Raw genomic sequence first — 16,973 nt, 5'->3', positions numbered from 1 at the left:
AGCACCAACAAGATTGATAGGAATCAACAATAACCAGACAATGAGATAGGTATGGTTATTAAAAATCTTTCAATAACTCAGTTTGATACATGGGCCACAGATCTTTGTTTCCTCCATTATCTTTCTTGGATAATTTTTTTTAATTTAGTATTATAATAAAGAAACCTTTTTCTCTTATCTTCTCCCTGTGGTAATTTAGAGTTTCATTAAATTCCCTCAGATTTGTCAGCTTATACATTCAGCCTAGTTTATTTCATTTATCTTTTTTAATTTAGGGAGGGGGTATTTTAGGTTCTCAATGATGGATGCAATCAATTATAAGTCCATCATTAGAACTGCTTTCAGAGATGGTCTGTCAGCAAATCAATCACATACCCACTTCCAGATACTTTCGAGCAAAATACTGTACAACGGTCTTCTCCAAACTGTCACTCAGAGCAAGGGGTCTTAATTCATGAGCCACACAATATATAAAACTTCTTTTTCAATTTAGAGGGGAATTCAGGAGGCCTGTCTGTGACTTCAATGTACCTTCCAAAATGAATTCTGTAAATGTGTTAGGGATGCCAAGAGATCAAGTGTTGCATGAAATGAAACAGTACCGGGAGCTATGAAGGGCAGTGCCAAGCCAGACCCTATTTCCTCATCTTTAAACTCCTAAGACAGACAATTTCCAAGGCTGTTTTCAGGTAGAGAGCACACAAGTATTTAACTACTAAAGTAAATCAACTTAGTCTTAAAAGGAGAGCCACAAAATCACCTTGGCTATCCGGTTCCGAGTATCTTAGCATGTCTCTCTGTTGTTTTTATGATATATAACTTTGCTCTTTAAATCTGAAAGCTTCCAGGATGTTAATCTAAAGAACAATCAAGAAATGCCTTCAATTTATCAACTGTCCCATTGGTAAGAGTTTCTGGATATTTTACTCAATCCCTTCCACAGCGCTACACAGCATGAGCCTGCCATTTTCACAATGCTTTCCACATTTTCCTTCCCCCTCACACACACACTGCCATTTGTGGACGGAAACATGCCAAACACCTCACACTGTTTACCTTAACTAGTCAGAATTACCATTAAGGAAAATGTCAGGCCCAGGGAGGACACCTTCTCCGGCAGGGTCTGTCACTGTAATGCATTACTGGATCATTAGGAGTTACTTAGGAAAGAGAAAGGGTTACTAAAACGAACATTAGGAGTAAATTGAGTCCACAGGGGATCTTTTCTCCTATTTTCATTTCCAGAGGAAATATTTATATAAGAAATATCCTGTGCCAAGTTTGACTCACACTAAAAGTTCATCCTCTTCCTTTTGATGGAACCTGGGATGAATGACAGTTTGTCTTTAGTCAAACACATATTCTAAAACTCTAAAAATACAAACTGTTACAGTATTTTTTTAATTAGTAAAGAAAAAGGCAGTAAGATAATGAAAATAATAAAGACCTCTAAAATTTAAAGAGGCTAGCACATGCCAGAAAGCAGCTTTACTCGGCATTTTATCGAACACATGCCCACTCCTGCTGGAGAGGAGCCTGTCGTTATCTTCTGGCCCCCTTTCCACACTAGAAGCAGCTGAGCTTTGGAGAGATTAATTTGCCCCCTCACACAACAAGAATAAGAGATCCTAGGAGGATTGAAAACCCAAGTCGGTCTGTTTATAGAGTAGGTTTTAAACAACTGCAGAGTAATTAAAATCTGTCTCTGAACTCTAACTACCTAGGTTGAGCTTCTTATTCCAACACGCCTACTACCTATCCAGTTTCATAGTGTGGAAGTCTGCATATGCCACCGTGTCAATGTGAAAAGGCGTGGGGCTTTGAAGCCTACTTCCAAACAGAAAGAGGTATTATATATCACAAAACAGGCAAATTATTTTAAACATTTTTCTCGGGTTTTGGTTTGGAGCAGTTTCTAACTTTGTTTTGAGGGCGTTTTTTTGTTTTCATTTTCTAATACAGTGGCTTGCTGTGCAGCTCAAACTGACCCACCAATCACTGTGGCCTTCAAGGCTTGTATGATCTTCCTGCCTCTGCCTCCCAAGTGTTAACATACAAGCACCACCACACCTGGTACTACAATGCAGTTTTAGTGAAAAAATGATCTACGATTTGGTGGACAGTCAGTGCTGATGAGACATATTTCATATGTGAAATGTCAATACTAAGCCCAGAAATGTACGCATCAGCCATTGCCCTGTGTCCAGCACATGGGGAAGGAGATAAATGTGAAGCCTGAGGTACAAACAGAAGCAATGCAGTGGTCACACAGTAAGCACATAATGAGTTGCTATTTTTCCTGTCTCAATAACAAACTGAGAATTTCACCCTAATCGTGTAAAAGCTCACCTAGGAGAGAGAGAGAGAGAGAGAGAGAGAGAGAGAGAGAGAGAGAGAGAGAGAGAGAGAGAGAGAGAGAGAGAGAGCACGCACTGGGTAGTGATGACACACACCTTTAATGTAAGAAAAAGAAGAAAAGATGAACATGAGGCCCTACAGGTTTCTCTTTGAAGGGGGCAGGAGGAGAAGGGGCAAGGAGGAGAGAGTATTCAAAACAGGGCTTTCCTGTGCATCTCTAGTTATCCTGGAACTCATTCTCCACAGAGTGCCCTAGAGCTCACAAGGATCTGCTTGTCTCTGCCACCTGGGTGCTGGGATTAAAGGCATGAGCCACCACTGGTTGTTTTGGTTTGGTTTGGTTTTTTTCAGGACAAGATTTCTCTGGCTAACTCGCTCTGTAGAGCAGGCTGGCCATGAATGCAGAGATCCGCCTGCCTATGTCCCCTAAGTGCTGGGATTAAAAGCGTGTGTCACCACCACCCAGTTCTTTTCTTTTTAAGAAATGCTGCTGGACATGACAAAAAGGTTAAAAAAAAAAAGAACAACAGAAATAAATAGGCAGAAGCAAAGGACAATAATGTAAAATTGACACTCCATAAGCATTCAAATTACACAACCACTCTTTAGATTTTAGATTTTGCCCCTACTTCATGTAAATCTTGATTATGATTTACAAACTGCTGCGGAGTTCACACTGGAACACAAAGGGATAAACTAGTTTGCAGTGAAACTGGACACGGAGACATTACTAAGACAGCTCTGGTATTTTACATGATGAATTGCATCTCTATCCACGACTAATTAATCTCCAGAAAGGCATGTGTTCACCTAACAGGCTAAAGGTCCACCAAATCTTTCTAGCAGGAACAGGATGGTAGACGGTGCCACCAGCTCCCAATGAGTCCCACAGACAAGCATTAAAACATGGGATAAAGATACGGAGACTGAAAGTAGAATTCATTCACTTCTTTTCTTTTAAATAGTAGCTTCAGTCTTTCAGTTGGCCAATCAAGTGTTGTAAAAGAAAAATAAGCACCCACGGTCAGCAATCCCTTCTACAGAGCAATCCTGTTCTCATTTTGGACTTTAATAGAGTAATGGAGTCCAGACAGAACAAGAGTATAAAAGTCAATGCCGTGGTTTTAAAAGATCAATGGAAGTGCAAACAGAGGAAAGCGCACCTATGAAAATCTGGTTGCTCACTAAGACAGCCCATCACTCACCAAAGCTAGAACTTTTGATCAAAAACAGAGGAAAAGAATATAAGAAGAAAACAACCAAACCCAGACTGCTGCAGGAATACAGCAAACCCTTCTAGGACACTCAGCAGGTATGTCACATAGAGGCATTCGGGGTTTGCAGAAGGACCTGGTGGGACAGCACTTGCCCAGCATGTGCAGGGTCCTGGGTTCAAAAATGGCCTCTTCCAGCAAGGGTACAAAATGGAGGGATGTGAATCACACCTCTGTAAAGACACCCTCTGTGGGGAAGCTGTTCTAGAAGATGCATGGGCCATGCAGGAGAAAGAATTCAAACTGTTCAAAGTCTGGCAAGGAGATCGTTGTGGGTACTGACTGCTAGTGCAGCAGTGACAGGGGAGGAGGTTAGGAGGCACTGGACACAGATCTGTGGGCTTCTCTCTGGGTGGTCTCTGGAGCCACTGGGTGGTGGTAACTTATCAGACAGTGTTTCAGTGGTAATAGCAAGTAAACACATTTACAGTGGTTTCATTTTAATTATATCTCATCTCTTTCAAAAAGAAAACAAATATCAGAGATGTTTTATCTAAGAATATAGTAAAATATACAGACTATCATTATATAAGTATAAAATGTAAACAGGTCACATGGCCACAGAGTTCATAGTAAATGAGTTCCTAATCACATTTGAGCTTCCAAGCAGCCAAGGTAAAAAGTTCTAATTCTCACTTTCTAAAAGATTCCTTTAGGAAAGTCAATTTTTCATTTAAAACAAGGAATACATTTTACAACATAGTGAAAAATGTCCTCAAAAATCTTCTGAAAACAAGGTAACAAATTTTACATCAACATCTTTTCAGTATCACAATAAAAAAACTAAATTCAGGCTTCCGTACATAATAGATAGACATATATTTCAGGGATCAGGGAGAGACAAGGCTTCTCTGTGCAACAGTCCTAGCTGTCCTGGAACTAGTGCTGTAGACTATGCTGGCCTTGAACTCACAAGAGATCTGCCTCCCTCCCCCCTCACACACACACACCCCAGGGCTGGTATTAAAGGTGTGCACCACCACCACCACCACCCAGCCAGGCCTCCCTATTTTGAAAAACAATGGATATAATCCAAGTATATCACTTTCCAATGATAGATTTTTTTTTCATTCTCATCTAAAGACAGAATTTAGAGAAGTTCTAGAACTAGGTAAATCAGACCACCTTAGCAAATCTTTCCAGTTGAAACCACCACCTAGCAGTTCTCTGGGGAGCGAAGAGCACACAATCAGTATTGACACAGACTGGTAACTATCACAAGACAGCGAGCGTGACAGTCTGTGCGTGAATGTAACAGCGATCACTCCTGCCTGAGCCTCCAGGGTACCTGTTTGCTGATGACAGGCTCGCGCTCTGGAAGCTTACGATATTTTACCAAGGTGGTAAAGAGACCTAGCTCAGTTATAAACTGAACTGTGCACCCCAACAAACTTTTTTTTCTTTTTATAATGACATCTCAGTTCTCTACTCGGACTAGGCAAACAGAGGAGGTTCAGCAAGATCAGGAGAGCTTCATCTAGAAGTGCTGTTCTTAGGAGAAAAGCAAGAGACAAGAGGGAATCCTGTCCACACAATCAGAGGGAAGGCCCACACGGGGATGGAGCAAGGAGGTGACCATCCATATGACAAGAAGAGAGGCACCCAAAGGAGTGAGAGGGTACATTTCTATTGCTTATGTCACCCAACCATAGGTGTTTTTTTGATAGCTGCTTAAACAGAAGGCTACACTCACTGCCTCAAAACTCACAGGCAAATGTTATTTCAGTCGGTTAATTCTCATTCACTCTCTGGTTGCTGTTAGTTTATCTCATGTTTGGTGGTTTGGAGCTGCATGGGGGGTGGGGGAGGTGTGGTGATTTTGCTTCGGTTTGGTTTGCTTTGGTTTGAGACTGGGTCTCTATGTAGCTCAGGTGACACAGAATTCCTAACGTCCTGCTGTAGCTGCCCAAGTCCACAGATTGAATGTACACCACCAGGCTCAACTTGGTTGGTTAAATTCACAAGGCAAATGTTACCAATTAGCATAAGCAACACACATTCTTGACCAATGTACATGTAAAATTAACTGCAATACAGCCACAGATGGCTAAGACACCTAAATTTCGGTGACTCCTTCAGAATGAGCTAGAACTGAGCCATGTTTTCTGAAAGCTGACAAGGGGCTTACCTGTCTACTAAGGGCATTCTTTGTTAGCCTACACTGGCCTCTCTTCTACAAATAATAAAGACTAAGAAAACAATTAATGGGACTGGAGAGATGGCTCAGAGGTTAAGAGCACTGGCTGCTCTTCCAGAGGCCCTGAGTTCAATTTCCAGCAACCACACAATGACTCACAACCATCTATAATGGACCTGATGCCCTCTCTTTTGGCATGCAAGCAAACATGCAGACAGAACACTGTATATATATTAAATAAATCAAAGGTGGATGGATATAGATACAGATATAAAAAGAAAGCAATTAATGGTAATCCCTTCAAGCAACTAAGATAAATTAATTACAAGTACAGCTTCATGAATCCGAAAATCACTGATCAAGAAACGACAGAGCACCATCTACAATAGGAATCAAGTGTTCTTGGTTACCCCCTTTCTGATAAGTACTTCATGTGGGCCTAGGACATCAGCCAGACGCTGCAATGTCCCTGTGCTTCTTATCATTAAGAACCTGGTCTACAAGAGCTAGTTCTAGGACAGGGTCAAAGCTACAAAGAAACCTTGTCTCGAAAAAAAACAAAAAATAAAAAGAACCTCAACCCCACCACCAGGAATCCCTTCTCTCCAACACCAGAGCACAAGACAAGAACTGAACTTGAGGGAGGACTAGTTTCCAAGTCTTACTCCACAAAGTGAAAACTGAATGCTTCATAACTGGTCTTTTCAGAAGAAAATACCCCTTTCTGTTAGTGGTCCCACAAATGTCTAGAGCCCATATGAGCCTTCCAAGGTTGTGTTTTCTTCCCACACTGCTCCGTTACATTATCAGTTCTACCCAGCACTTGCTTCAAAGTACTAGAGACACATTTTCTTTCCCAAAAAAGAAACCAACCCATCTCATACAAAATATACCTACAGCCAGCAGGGAAACTACAGACAACAGCTCTAGGCAGGAGTAGAGAGAAACCCAAGCCATGAGGAAGAGAAAGAGACTGAAGGAAACAAACACTACACAGCTCAGTCAGAGTTCCAAGCTGATTATATAAAGCAGGACACACTGCTACACTTTGTAGATGGTGAGTCATTTGTAACTGCTTCCAGGGAGTTATCAAAATAAGAGGCCCTCATCATGAATCTGAGATTGAATAAAGGATCACACATTAAAGAGATGCTAGAGATGTGTATCACTATATAATCACACAGATACACTTTACTCAAAGCAGAAATCGGCACCTCGCTTTCAAATCGGATTTTATTCTATTCAATTATACATTGTGATGCCTTGATTGTTAATTATGGCTTATTAGAGCCTATGAAATACAGGATAATCCCAGCCTGATAGCAATTCACAATGACAAGTGCCTTTGAAAAAGTTTTCTCATGCATAAGAGCATCCCTTAACTGTACAGAGAGACTTGTATAACTTCAGTGACAGTAAACAAACAATGTCTGCTTTAAAGTCAGTTGAAAACTATTGTCTGCCTTCAGACAGCACTGAGAGCCAATACTACACCCAACACAATGTGCACACGGTGCTTCAATAGTGCAGTTAACTCAGTTATGCAGAACAGTACTGGAGACCAAAAACTATAAACTGCTTATACAACAAAGAAGGCCATTATCTAAAATTAAGTAAAATCACCCAATTCACTCATAAAACTAAGCTAACACTAACAAAGTCAACTTAAAACTCCACCTCTTTCCCAATTTCTTATAAAGTCCAGAATCCCTCAGAAAGCATTGTCCACAGAGATCCTCACTGCCTGCGGAGCTCCTCACAGTGGTGTTTTACAAGATTCTGACAGGTATTATGCAACAAAATACATACTGGAAATTAGGGGGTAGGCTTCTTAAATGCAAGCATCCATGGGGCTTTAGAATACAGGTGACATGGAGAAATAACAAGATCTAAAGTAGTGGTTCTCAATCTTCCTAATACTGTGACTCTTTAATACAATTCCTCATTTACAATGCTACTTTCTAACTATAATTTTTCTATTGTTATCAATCATAATGTATATAACTATCTGATATGTAGTATACTTGATATGTGACCCCTGTGAAAAAGGTCGATCAATCCCCAAAGGGGTTAAGACCCACAAGTTGAGAACCATTAACCTAAGGCTATGTCATACAGCATTTCGGTGATTTACTGATCTGCTTCAAGATAGAGTGCCACATTCCAATCTGGCCTCACCTATTCCCAAACTGGTTCCAACCCTGTTCTCCAACTATAATAGCAAAATCCTAGGCATGATTTGTATTGGCATATATCTTATTAGACAAGTAATCATCTCAACAGCAATGCCTTTGTAAATTTTGAGATGCATTTTCTTTTTAATTGTATGTGTGTATGTGTGTGTTTACATATGTGAATGCAGAGCCTATGGAAACCAGAGGCATCTGATACCTGTGGTGCTAAAGTTACAGGCAGTCTGAGCTGCCAAATATGGGTGCTGGGAACCAAACAGTGGTCATCTGCAAGAGCAGTATGTACTCGTAACTGCTGAGTCATCCCTCCACGCTGAGTAATACTCTTTTTCAAAAGGCATATTCGATAAAAAAAAAAAAAGAAAGCATAGCTTTATCATTATCTCAACTTTTAAAAAAGATAACATTTTGAATTTGCTTCTTGTATCTTATTTCCCCAGTAAAGTATGTTGAGGAGATACTCAAACTTTACCATGCTTTCAGATCATCTGTACAGTTATAAAAATGCAGATTCGTGTCCTATGGGTGAGGCAGTGCCTGAGATGACACTTTCCTAGCAAGCCTTCCAGGGTGATTTGGATATAGAATGACGTAAACGACAATCCCTGGAAGGAAATGGTGTCTACGAAGACTGTAAAGTGCAGTGACACAGCGACTGGAGTGCGGTGCTTCCAGAGGCTGAAGGCCTTGTCTCGGGCTAGCTTTAGCCCCTGCAACAGGCATTCCTTCCCTCCTCTGTGTAGAACTAACATCCTGTAGATAATAAAAAAAAAACCTTTGGAAATCTACTGATTTAGCAGACCAATAATGTCCACCAACCAAAAGCCAAGAACTTCATCAAATAGCATCTTGTGCTTATAGAAAAGGCTCCCTCCTCCGGTTCTAACTGCCTCTCCCTCTGATGCACCCACCATGTATTTTAAATGTCCCTTGATTTATGACTTTCTTTGTTTCATAAAACTATAAAACTGCCCACACTTTGAAACATGGAACCTGGGATAACCTGAATCTGTGTTCCTAGGCCACAGACCCTCAAAATGCAGAATAAACTCTTTCTTATTCTCTTTAAGGTGAGAGCTGTGTCAATAGTACTCTAAGTTTTAAATGAAAAACAAATAAGATCTTTTGAATTATGTCCTACTTTACTTTTTGAAAGGGTTATAGTAACAATTCAGAAAAAAAAATTCTCATAAAAAACTTGAAATGCATAATTTTTACATCAACACTACCAAACCAAAGGCAACACAAAAGTATTCTTTTATTACTTTGTGTTAAATTGTAAGTCCCAACTGTTTTCAAGGCTGAATCCCTAGCACATTAATAAGACAGGCTGCTACTCTGCGGATCAAGGTCATAACTCAATTCATAGCTTGAAAGCATTTAACAAAATGTAAACAGCAGCAGAACTCAGACTGTTAGCAACAAAAAGCAGAACTTACCACTGCAAACAACCGCCAAAAACCCACCAAGTAGTAATAAAAGCCTCTGAAGCCTGCCCAAAGAAAATCTACTGTGACCACATTAAACACCAGACCGACAACCTACAACACTACTACTGAAAATGACAAAACAACAATAGAGCTATATCTTTAAAATAAAGGGTGCACAATCATCTCAAGACATGTCTCAGAAAAAAAAGGTTTAATGAGATACATAATAGTGGCTGGGAATTTAGCCCAGTGGTAGGGACTTGCCTAGCAAGCACAAAGTCCTGGGTTTGGACATCAGCTCTGAATCTGTTGTTTGCTTGTTATGCTATAAATTAGACCCAGGCACAAGGTCCTGGGTTTGGTCTCCAGCTATGAATTATGAACTGTACAATGAATTGGACCCATGGGAGGCATGCCAGGCAAGTACTCTGAAATTTAGTAAAAATCAAGTTTCTAACCAAAGACAATACAGACACTAGAAATGAAAAATTAAGCATCTGTTCCGACCCGTACAAGGCACTTTCATGTCCTGTCTCATTTCATGTTCCCCCCAAACCACACCAGGTCTTCTAATCATCCTGTTCCCTAAACGAGAAAGTAAGACTGGGGGCAGTATGGGGACTGATTAATTCCAGGTTATAGGACTAGTTAAGTTTTCTTATCTAACCTTAGCCACACGCTGAACTTCTCACCAAAGGCTGTGTTCAGATATATCTATCTATAAAGGCATGAGTTGGAAAACTTGACAGTTTTTCGATTATCACCCAATAATAAAACTACAATACTCAAGGTTTTCAAGAAATTCCAACATTAACATTGATTCCTGAGGCTTATAAACCAAGACTCGTGTCTTAGCTAGGGTTTCTATTGCTCCAACACCATAACAGACCAAAAGGCAAATTAGGGGGTAAAGCGTTTATTGGGCTTCTACATTGCAGTCCATCACCAAAGGAAGTCAGGACAAGAACCCAAACAGGGCAGAAACCTAAAGGCAAGAGTTAAGTCAGAGGCCACGGAGGGGTGCTGCTTACTGGTGTGCTCATCAAGGTTTGCTCAGTCTGCTTTCTTATAGAACCCAAGCTCACCAGCCTAGAGATGGCCCACCCACAATGGGTTGTCCCCCCACCCCCCACTGATCACTAATTAAGAAAATACCCTACAGGCTTTCCTACAGCCAAATCTTATGGAGGCATTTCCTCCACCTGGGTTCCCTCATCCCTCAGATGGTTACATTTGCAAATTGATATAAATCTAGCCAGCAGAACTAGATTCCCCAATGATGTGGGAGTGTCATATATCAATCTGTTGATTTCATTGGTTAAGCAATAAAGAAACTGCTTGGCCCTGATAGGTTAAAACATGGGTGGGAGGAGTAAACAGAACAGAATGCTGGGAGGAAGAGGAAGTGAGCTCAGAGAGAGGCCATGCTCCCCTCTCCTAGGCGGACGCGAGAGCTCTGCTCTCTGAGGCACACGCGATGAAGCTCCGACCCAGGATGGATGTAGGCTAGAATCTTTCCCGGTAAGACTGATGCCACAGTTTATTAGAGATGGGTTGATCGGGATATCAGAATTAGCCAGTAAGGGCTAGAGCTAATGGGCCAAGCAGTGTTTAAAAGAATACAGTGTCCATGTAATTATTTTGGGTAAAGCTAGCCGTGCGGGCGGCCGGGTGCCAGGAACATAGGCCGCGGCTCCAATCACAACACCCCAAGATATTAATTCTGCGTGTGCAACCAGAAAATGGAGAGTTTTCTCCTCATTTACATAAATGCCTTTATCTGCACTCCCAGAACCTCCTGGAAGTTTAGTGTCTGTTCTGTTTCCAAACAGCATCTCATGCATCCCATATCCAAAGTGCTACAGTTACAGGTATAGAGCACCACACCCAGTTCCGACTGGGGCTCAAACCCAGGGCTTTGACTGAGCTCCAGCTCCAGGCCTGACACGTTACTTCTGAGAGTAACCTGCAAACAGCACTGCATTACCGAGGGAGCAAGGCTGAGGGAAACAGGATAAGAAACCTAAAGGCGATTTTGATTTGGGCTCAGATGAAGAGAGACGGTGCTAGAAACAGAATCTATGCCTAACACAGCTCTTGGGACCCAGCTCAAAACAGAGTGGCCAAGTTCTTCCTGCCACAAACTGTCACAAACCTCAAAGGTATCTGTTCAAAGACCAGATCAAAGCCAGGACCCCTCAACAAACTTTACTTTGAATTAACTACGGGCTGACCAAAATATCCTCTACAGAGGAAGGAAGGAATTTAACAGGAGCCTACAATAAAGGATTTTCTACGTTTTTGAAATTCCAACTTCTGTGAAGACATAAAAGTTGATGAAAATATGAGCCTCCAACTGCCTTCAAATCTCGACATCTGTAACCAGACTGTCTACAACAGCTCTGCTCCAATGTTTCAATAAGGTCTCCTTAAGTCACAACCAGAGTCTGTCTCCCCAATTAAACTGGCTATTTGCAGGCTGACGTACAAAAAAGGCATAGTCAATGTTTAATTGGAAAGCAAATCACCTAACAGCAAGTGGTAGACACATTCCCCAATTAAAAATCTGACAAGAACTCACAAAAATAAAATAGCATCTTCGAAATGCCATCTTGCTTATTTCACAACTCCAACTTCACACCAAACAAAAGGTTGAAGTGGGGTAATCAATCGGAAAGAAGACATGGGGTGTGTGTGTGTGTGTGTGTGTGTGTGTGTGCGCGCGCAAAGCTATCCAAACTTGATTCTTCCCACCCAATTAGCTCTGTTGTAAAGGACCAATAGTGACTAAACCCAAAATCTACACTTAGTGGCAGTCTCCAAAAGATCAAATCACAAACACTACCTCTCCTCACCAAAACCCTTACTCACAGACCTGAGGAGTTCTAAACAAACACAAGAGCAGACCATCACACACCTGACTGGCCTGAAACGTGTTTACTCTGGGTTTATACGTGATAAAAGATTTTAATTTACATATTTTTCTAGGTCCCTTCCCATCAAATATAAGACTGCAATGCAATGTGGTGATGGTGCACCTGGGAAGCAGAGGCAGGTGGCTCCCTGTGAGTTCAAGGCCAGCCCGGTCTACAAGGTGAGTTCCAGAACAGACAGAGATGTACCACAGAGAAACCCTGTCTCGGAAAGAGAGAGAGATACTGCAATTGCACTGTATTTCTAGTTTTTATTTTAAAATTCTCAGTGATGGACTCTGATACTCACAAAGCACTGAGTCATTATCTAATTAGTCACTACCATGTTAGAAAATGGCAACGAGAACTGGGTGCGTTGGGGCAGGTCTGTACCACAGCATCAGGAGCTGGAGTCAGAAGAATCAGTGTTCAAGATTATCTGTGCCTACATAGCAAGTTCAAAGCCAGTGTGAACTACATGTAAACCTGCCTCAAAACCCATATGCAAACAAAAAGAGTAAATGGCAAAGAGACGGGGGTATTTTTTTGTGTACACTAGCGCAATCCTTACATTAGCCCTTATCTGGAGTTTAATTCAGTACTAAAAAGGGCCTACAACAATAAATGCTCTTCTCTTCTATCTATTAAGAATAACAAGTTAGCCAGGTATGGTGGCTCACATCATTAATCCCAGCACTTGGGAAGCAGAGGCAAATAGATCTCTGAGTCCAAGCCCAACCCAGTCTACATAGCAAGTCCAGGCCAATCAGGACTAAATGGTGAGACCTTATCTTAAAATAAAAATAAATAAATAAATAAATAGAATCATTTTAAAAGCAATATAAAATGTTACAACATATAATCTAGTGTAGAAATGATATTTTACACATTTGGGAAAGAGAACCGAAGGAAATTTTTTCAACAGTCCTAAAGAAGAAAAACAGCTGTGACATGAACAATAAAGATGAAACAATTGAGCTCTTTAAAAGACAGTGGATTCTGCCGCTGACTTAATTTTGTGAGGAAATGACTGGTCTAGTTAGCATGTAGCAAGTATCCTTACAGGAATACTCTGCCTTTAGAAACACAAACTTAAAATGGGCTGTGTCAAGCTTGTTGCCAAAGCAACAAGAAAAGGTCTAGTATTTCAAGAGAGCTGAAAAACATTAAGGGTGGAAGGAGGTAACAAGTATATGGGAAGATCTAAGATTAATGAAGGACGCAAGCTGAGCAGATTTGAAGAGCAGAAACCTGAATGGCACACAGTCACTAATAAGAAAAGCACAGTCTGGTCTTCCAGCTAGGGCCTTTCTCACCCCAAATCTCACTACCAAAGTCACAGCACCATTCTCTTCCTATGCACTGTTTATGAAATTTAAACCACTGAGTTAAGCACATAAGAAAATCAGGAAGGAAACACCAGCAGAGATTGGCAACATCCTCCCTCGTTCCAAAGCCAAACGTTTCTGTGTTCAAAGGAATGCTGGAACACAAACAGCAACACTCCAGCACAAAAAAAAAAAAAAATCTAGTCTTAATGCATGAACCCCAATCTTAACTAAACTTCCCTAAAATGATAGGTCTGGACATACCTTACTAGCATGATTGTAAAAAGCACAATAAAGGAATCATGTCATCCAAGTGTTCTGACATGATCGCATTAGGTATCAAAATTAAAGCAGTATTTCACAACAGAAGTCAAAGGAAAGGATGCCTGGGCCAAAATCATGGTGGAAAAGTAAAGGTTTTACAGACTGATTTAAGAGACGGATAACCAGCCGGGCAGGGGTGGCACACACCTTTAATCCCAGCTCTCGGGAGGAAGAGACAGGCAGACCTCTGTGAGTTCGAGGTCATCCGAGTCTACAAAGTGAGTTCCAGGACAATCAAGACTATTTCACAGAGAAACCTGTCTTGGGGAAGGGGGTAACCATATAAGGCATAAGGCCAGGAGTTGTGATGCACACCTGTGATACTAGCACTTTGGCTGCTGGAAAAGTTCAAGGTTACTCCTATTTACATAATGAGTTTGAAGCCAGACTGGGACCATAACTCAATACAAAACAATGCTGTACACTATTCAGCAGTGGGTGATGCCCCCCTGAAGATAGCCAAGAATTAGCCCTTCAAGGAAAATGTATGTCTCCATACCAGCATCAGTCAAAAACCTTTAAGTCCTTTTTCAGTGTTTAAATATCACATATTGAGGGTAAATAGAACTGCCACTTAAGATATCTGACATGCAAAGCCTACAGAAGCGGAAGCACAGAGGATGGGACATTTGTTTGCAGCTGTTCCTGTCCCTAACTCCCTCCACTTCCACTGAAGTGACCACACCTTCCATAAATCCTCAAACTATTAACATTCCATCTTTCTCCAAGTCCTCTCATAGTCTTTATACATCTTTATCTCACAAGGAGAATATACGCTCAGGAGTAATATTCTATCTGACTTATCTTTGCAAAGCTCGGGGCGTTCGTTCATTAACAAATACTTCCTAAGCATTAAATAAATGCCAGACACCACACTTCAGTAAATATCTATTGTTTATGTGAGTGTTGACTATCAGGCAGGAGAAAGAATAAAAAAAAAAACAAGTTCAGAAAAAAGATTCCCAACATTCATACTAGAATTTCAGAGAAAATTAAGATGGGCTTTGATTGAGATTTTAATATCAGGGGATAAACCTGTGCTGTATATTGTTAAAGACTATGAGTCCGCAGTTACACGACTATTTTCTCTTTGTAACCTACAAAGTATATTACTTTCACAGAAAGTTCTATCCTCTCATTTGTAAAGTAAAATTGATAATAATTTAACACGTCATTGTCTAAACTACTGTCTCTGACATAAAACCATTGATAAGTCTTTTTCAGTCCACTAAGTGGTAAACTTTTTAAAGCTTGACTTATCCATTCTTTCAAGGGCTGACAACCTACTAGAGTCTAGTGGGTCCTGGGTTTTTAAAAAAAAAAAGTCATCAGGACCATTACAGGAGAGTGGTCATATCATTAGATCAAGAACTCAAATCAAACTGCAGGCTAAGTGGGGGAAGGCATATTTGTCTCATGAAAACACGTGGCGTGAAATTCAAATGACAACAGCGTTTAATTGTGTCATAATGCATTTTATTCAGGCTGGTCTAAATTTGCTTTTCGTCTTAAACATGTTTTTAAAAACTGACCAGTAAATAGTCACCACTCCCACGCTCACCCTATTATTTCAGGAGGAGAGTAAACGCGGAGGGCAACTTGACATTCTGTTTTGGTACAGTTCTGGGGGTAAAAAAACTGGAATAAGACAGTCAACAAAAATAAGAAACCCATGTGTCTCTTCAATCCCCAGTCCTGGCCAGCTCAACTGGGATCAACTGGGGAATCGCTGTGGCTATTCAGAGGTGGGGAAGAGCGCCAGAGAGCGACACTGCAACTCCTGCCTGGAGAGTTGGGGCAGGCCCGGCTGGCCATTCAGAGTGCGAGCTGCACCGGGGTCACCGGGACCTGTCTGAGGAATGAATGAGCACACCTGCGCCGGGCTGTTGCCCGCACCCAAGCGAGTCAGCTTTAAGAGTCGGGGACCCGCGTTAGGACCGTGCCCCGGGGAAACTGAGGCGCGGGCTCCACTCCTTAAGCCGGGACCTAGAGAAACTGGGAGTCCTGGGGGCCGCCCCGCCGGACCACAGGCCCTGGGGAGGGGCTGGGGAGGCCAGGAGGAAGGGAAGGGCCGGCGGGCGGGGCCCGACCGACGCCTCTCCCTTCCGCAGCGGAGGGCGAGCCGCTGCCCTGTCCTCACCCGGCCTCCTGCCTCCCTCACCTGATCACCGAGATGAGCAGCCCCGAGGGGTCTTTGCTTTTGCTGACTGTGCTCCTGTATTTCCCACCAGCTGCTTCTGCCGCCATCTTGGTACGGGAGCGAGGGCCAGGTGCTTGACAGGACCGGGAAAGAGTAAACTCCGCGGCAGACCATTCACCAATGGCAGAAGAGAACCGCAGAGGCGCGGAAGTGAAGCGACCAATCACTAGAGTGGGAAGGCGGGACTGACGCTCCCCTGAAGAACGAGGCCTCTGTTCGCTCTAAGCACTCTGGGAAATGTAGTTCTGCAAGTCCTGGGCATGCCTGGACCATAAACCAAAGTCAACTTCAAGTCTCCTAATTGGTGTCTTTAGATCTCTTAAGACCTTAGGTTGCTTATCAGTTTAACCCCTTTTATAACTTTATGTTTTTAGTCTAATGTATCTGATGATATCAATATGGATATGCAGATGCGTGTATTTAAATGAAGGCCCCAAAGATAATGCTTGTCTCCCATGTGCAAAAATATTAACTTCAAATACTGTCTTTGTATCAGTCAAATGCAAAAATTTGCAGTCACAGACTTTTCTTTGGTATTTTCTAAGACAGAATTTTTCAACATTTGTCTTACGTGTAAGTTCACTTTTGCATGGTGCAATTTTCTGAAAGAAAACATAACATTCAGAAACAGGTAATCGAATATTATTGATAAAGAAAAGGGACTAACTGAAAAACAAAGCTGGCCAGAGTGTGGCTGCCTTCCCAAACTAAACAAAATACAATGATAATGCAGAGGTGTCGAAACGCAGTTTGAACTGGTAAAGTTCTATTTCCTGCATTGACTGGGAGACAGGAATGATAATATCAATCAGAAAGTA

General features: G+C 41.7%; 1 protein-coding gene across 2 annotated transcripts in view; it reads right to left on the bottom strand.

Annotated features, from left to right (window-relative positions):
• Positions 1-16,244, bottom strand: part of Exoc4 (exocyst complex component 4) — a 716,316-nt gene extending 700,072 nt beyond the window's left edge. For both annotated transcript variants that reach the window (XM_075953989.1, XM_075953990.1), the window contains exon 1: positions 16,117-16,244. In XM_075953989.1, the coding sequence (XP_075810104.1) occupies positions 16,117-16,202 (86 nt within the window). In that variant the 5' untranslated portion in view covers positions 16,203-16,244. The remainder of the gene's footprint in view (positions 1-16,116) is intronic.
• Positions 16,245-16,973: the final 729 nt, after the last annotated feature.

The sequence above is a fragment of the Microtus pennsylvanicus genome, chromosome 19 (genome assembly GCF_037038515.1).
Source record: "Microtus pennsylvanicus isolate mMicPen1 chromosome 19, mMicPen1.hap1, whole genome shotgun sequence".
Taxonomy (NCBI): Eukaryota; Metazoa; Chordata; class Mammalia; order Rodentia; family Cricetidae; genus Microtus; species Microtus pennsylvanicus.
The sequence above is the reverse complement of the archived record's forward strand: the minus strand, read 5'-3'. Positions and strand labels throughout refer to the sequence as shown.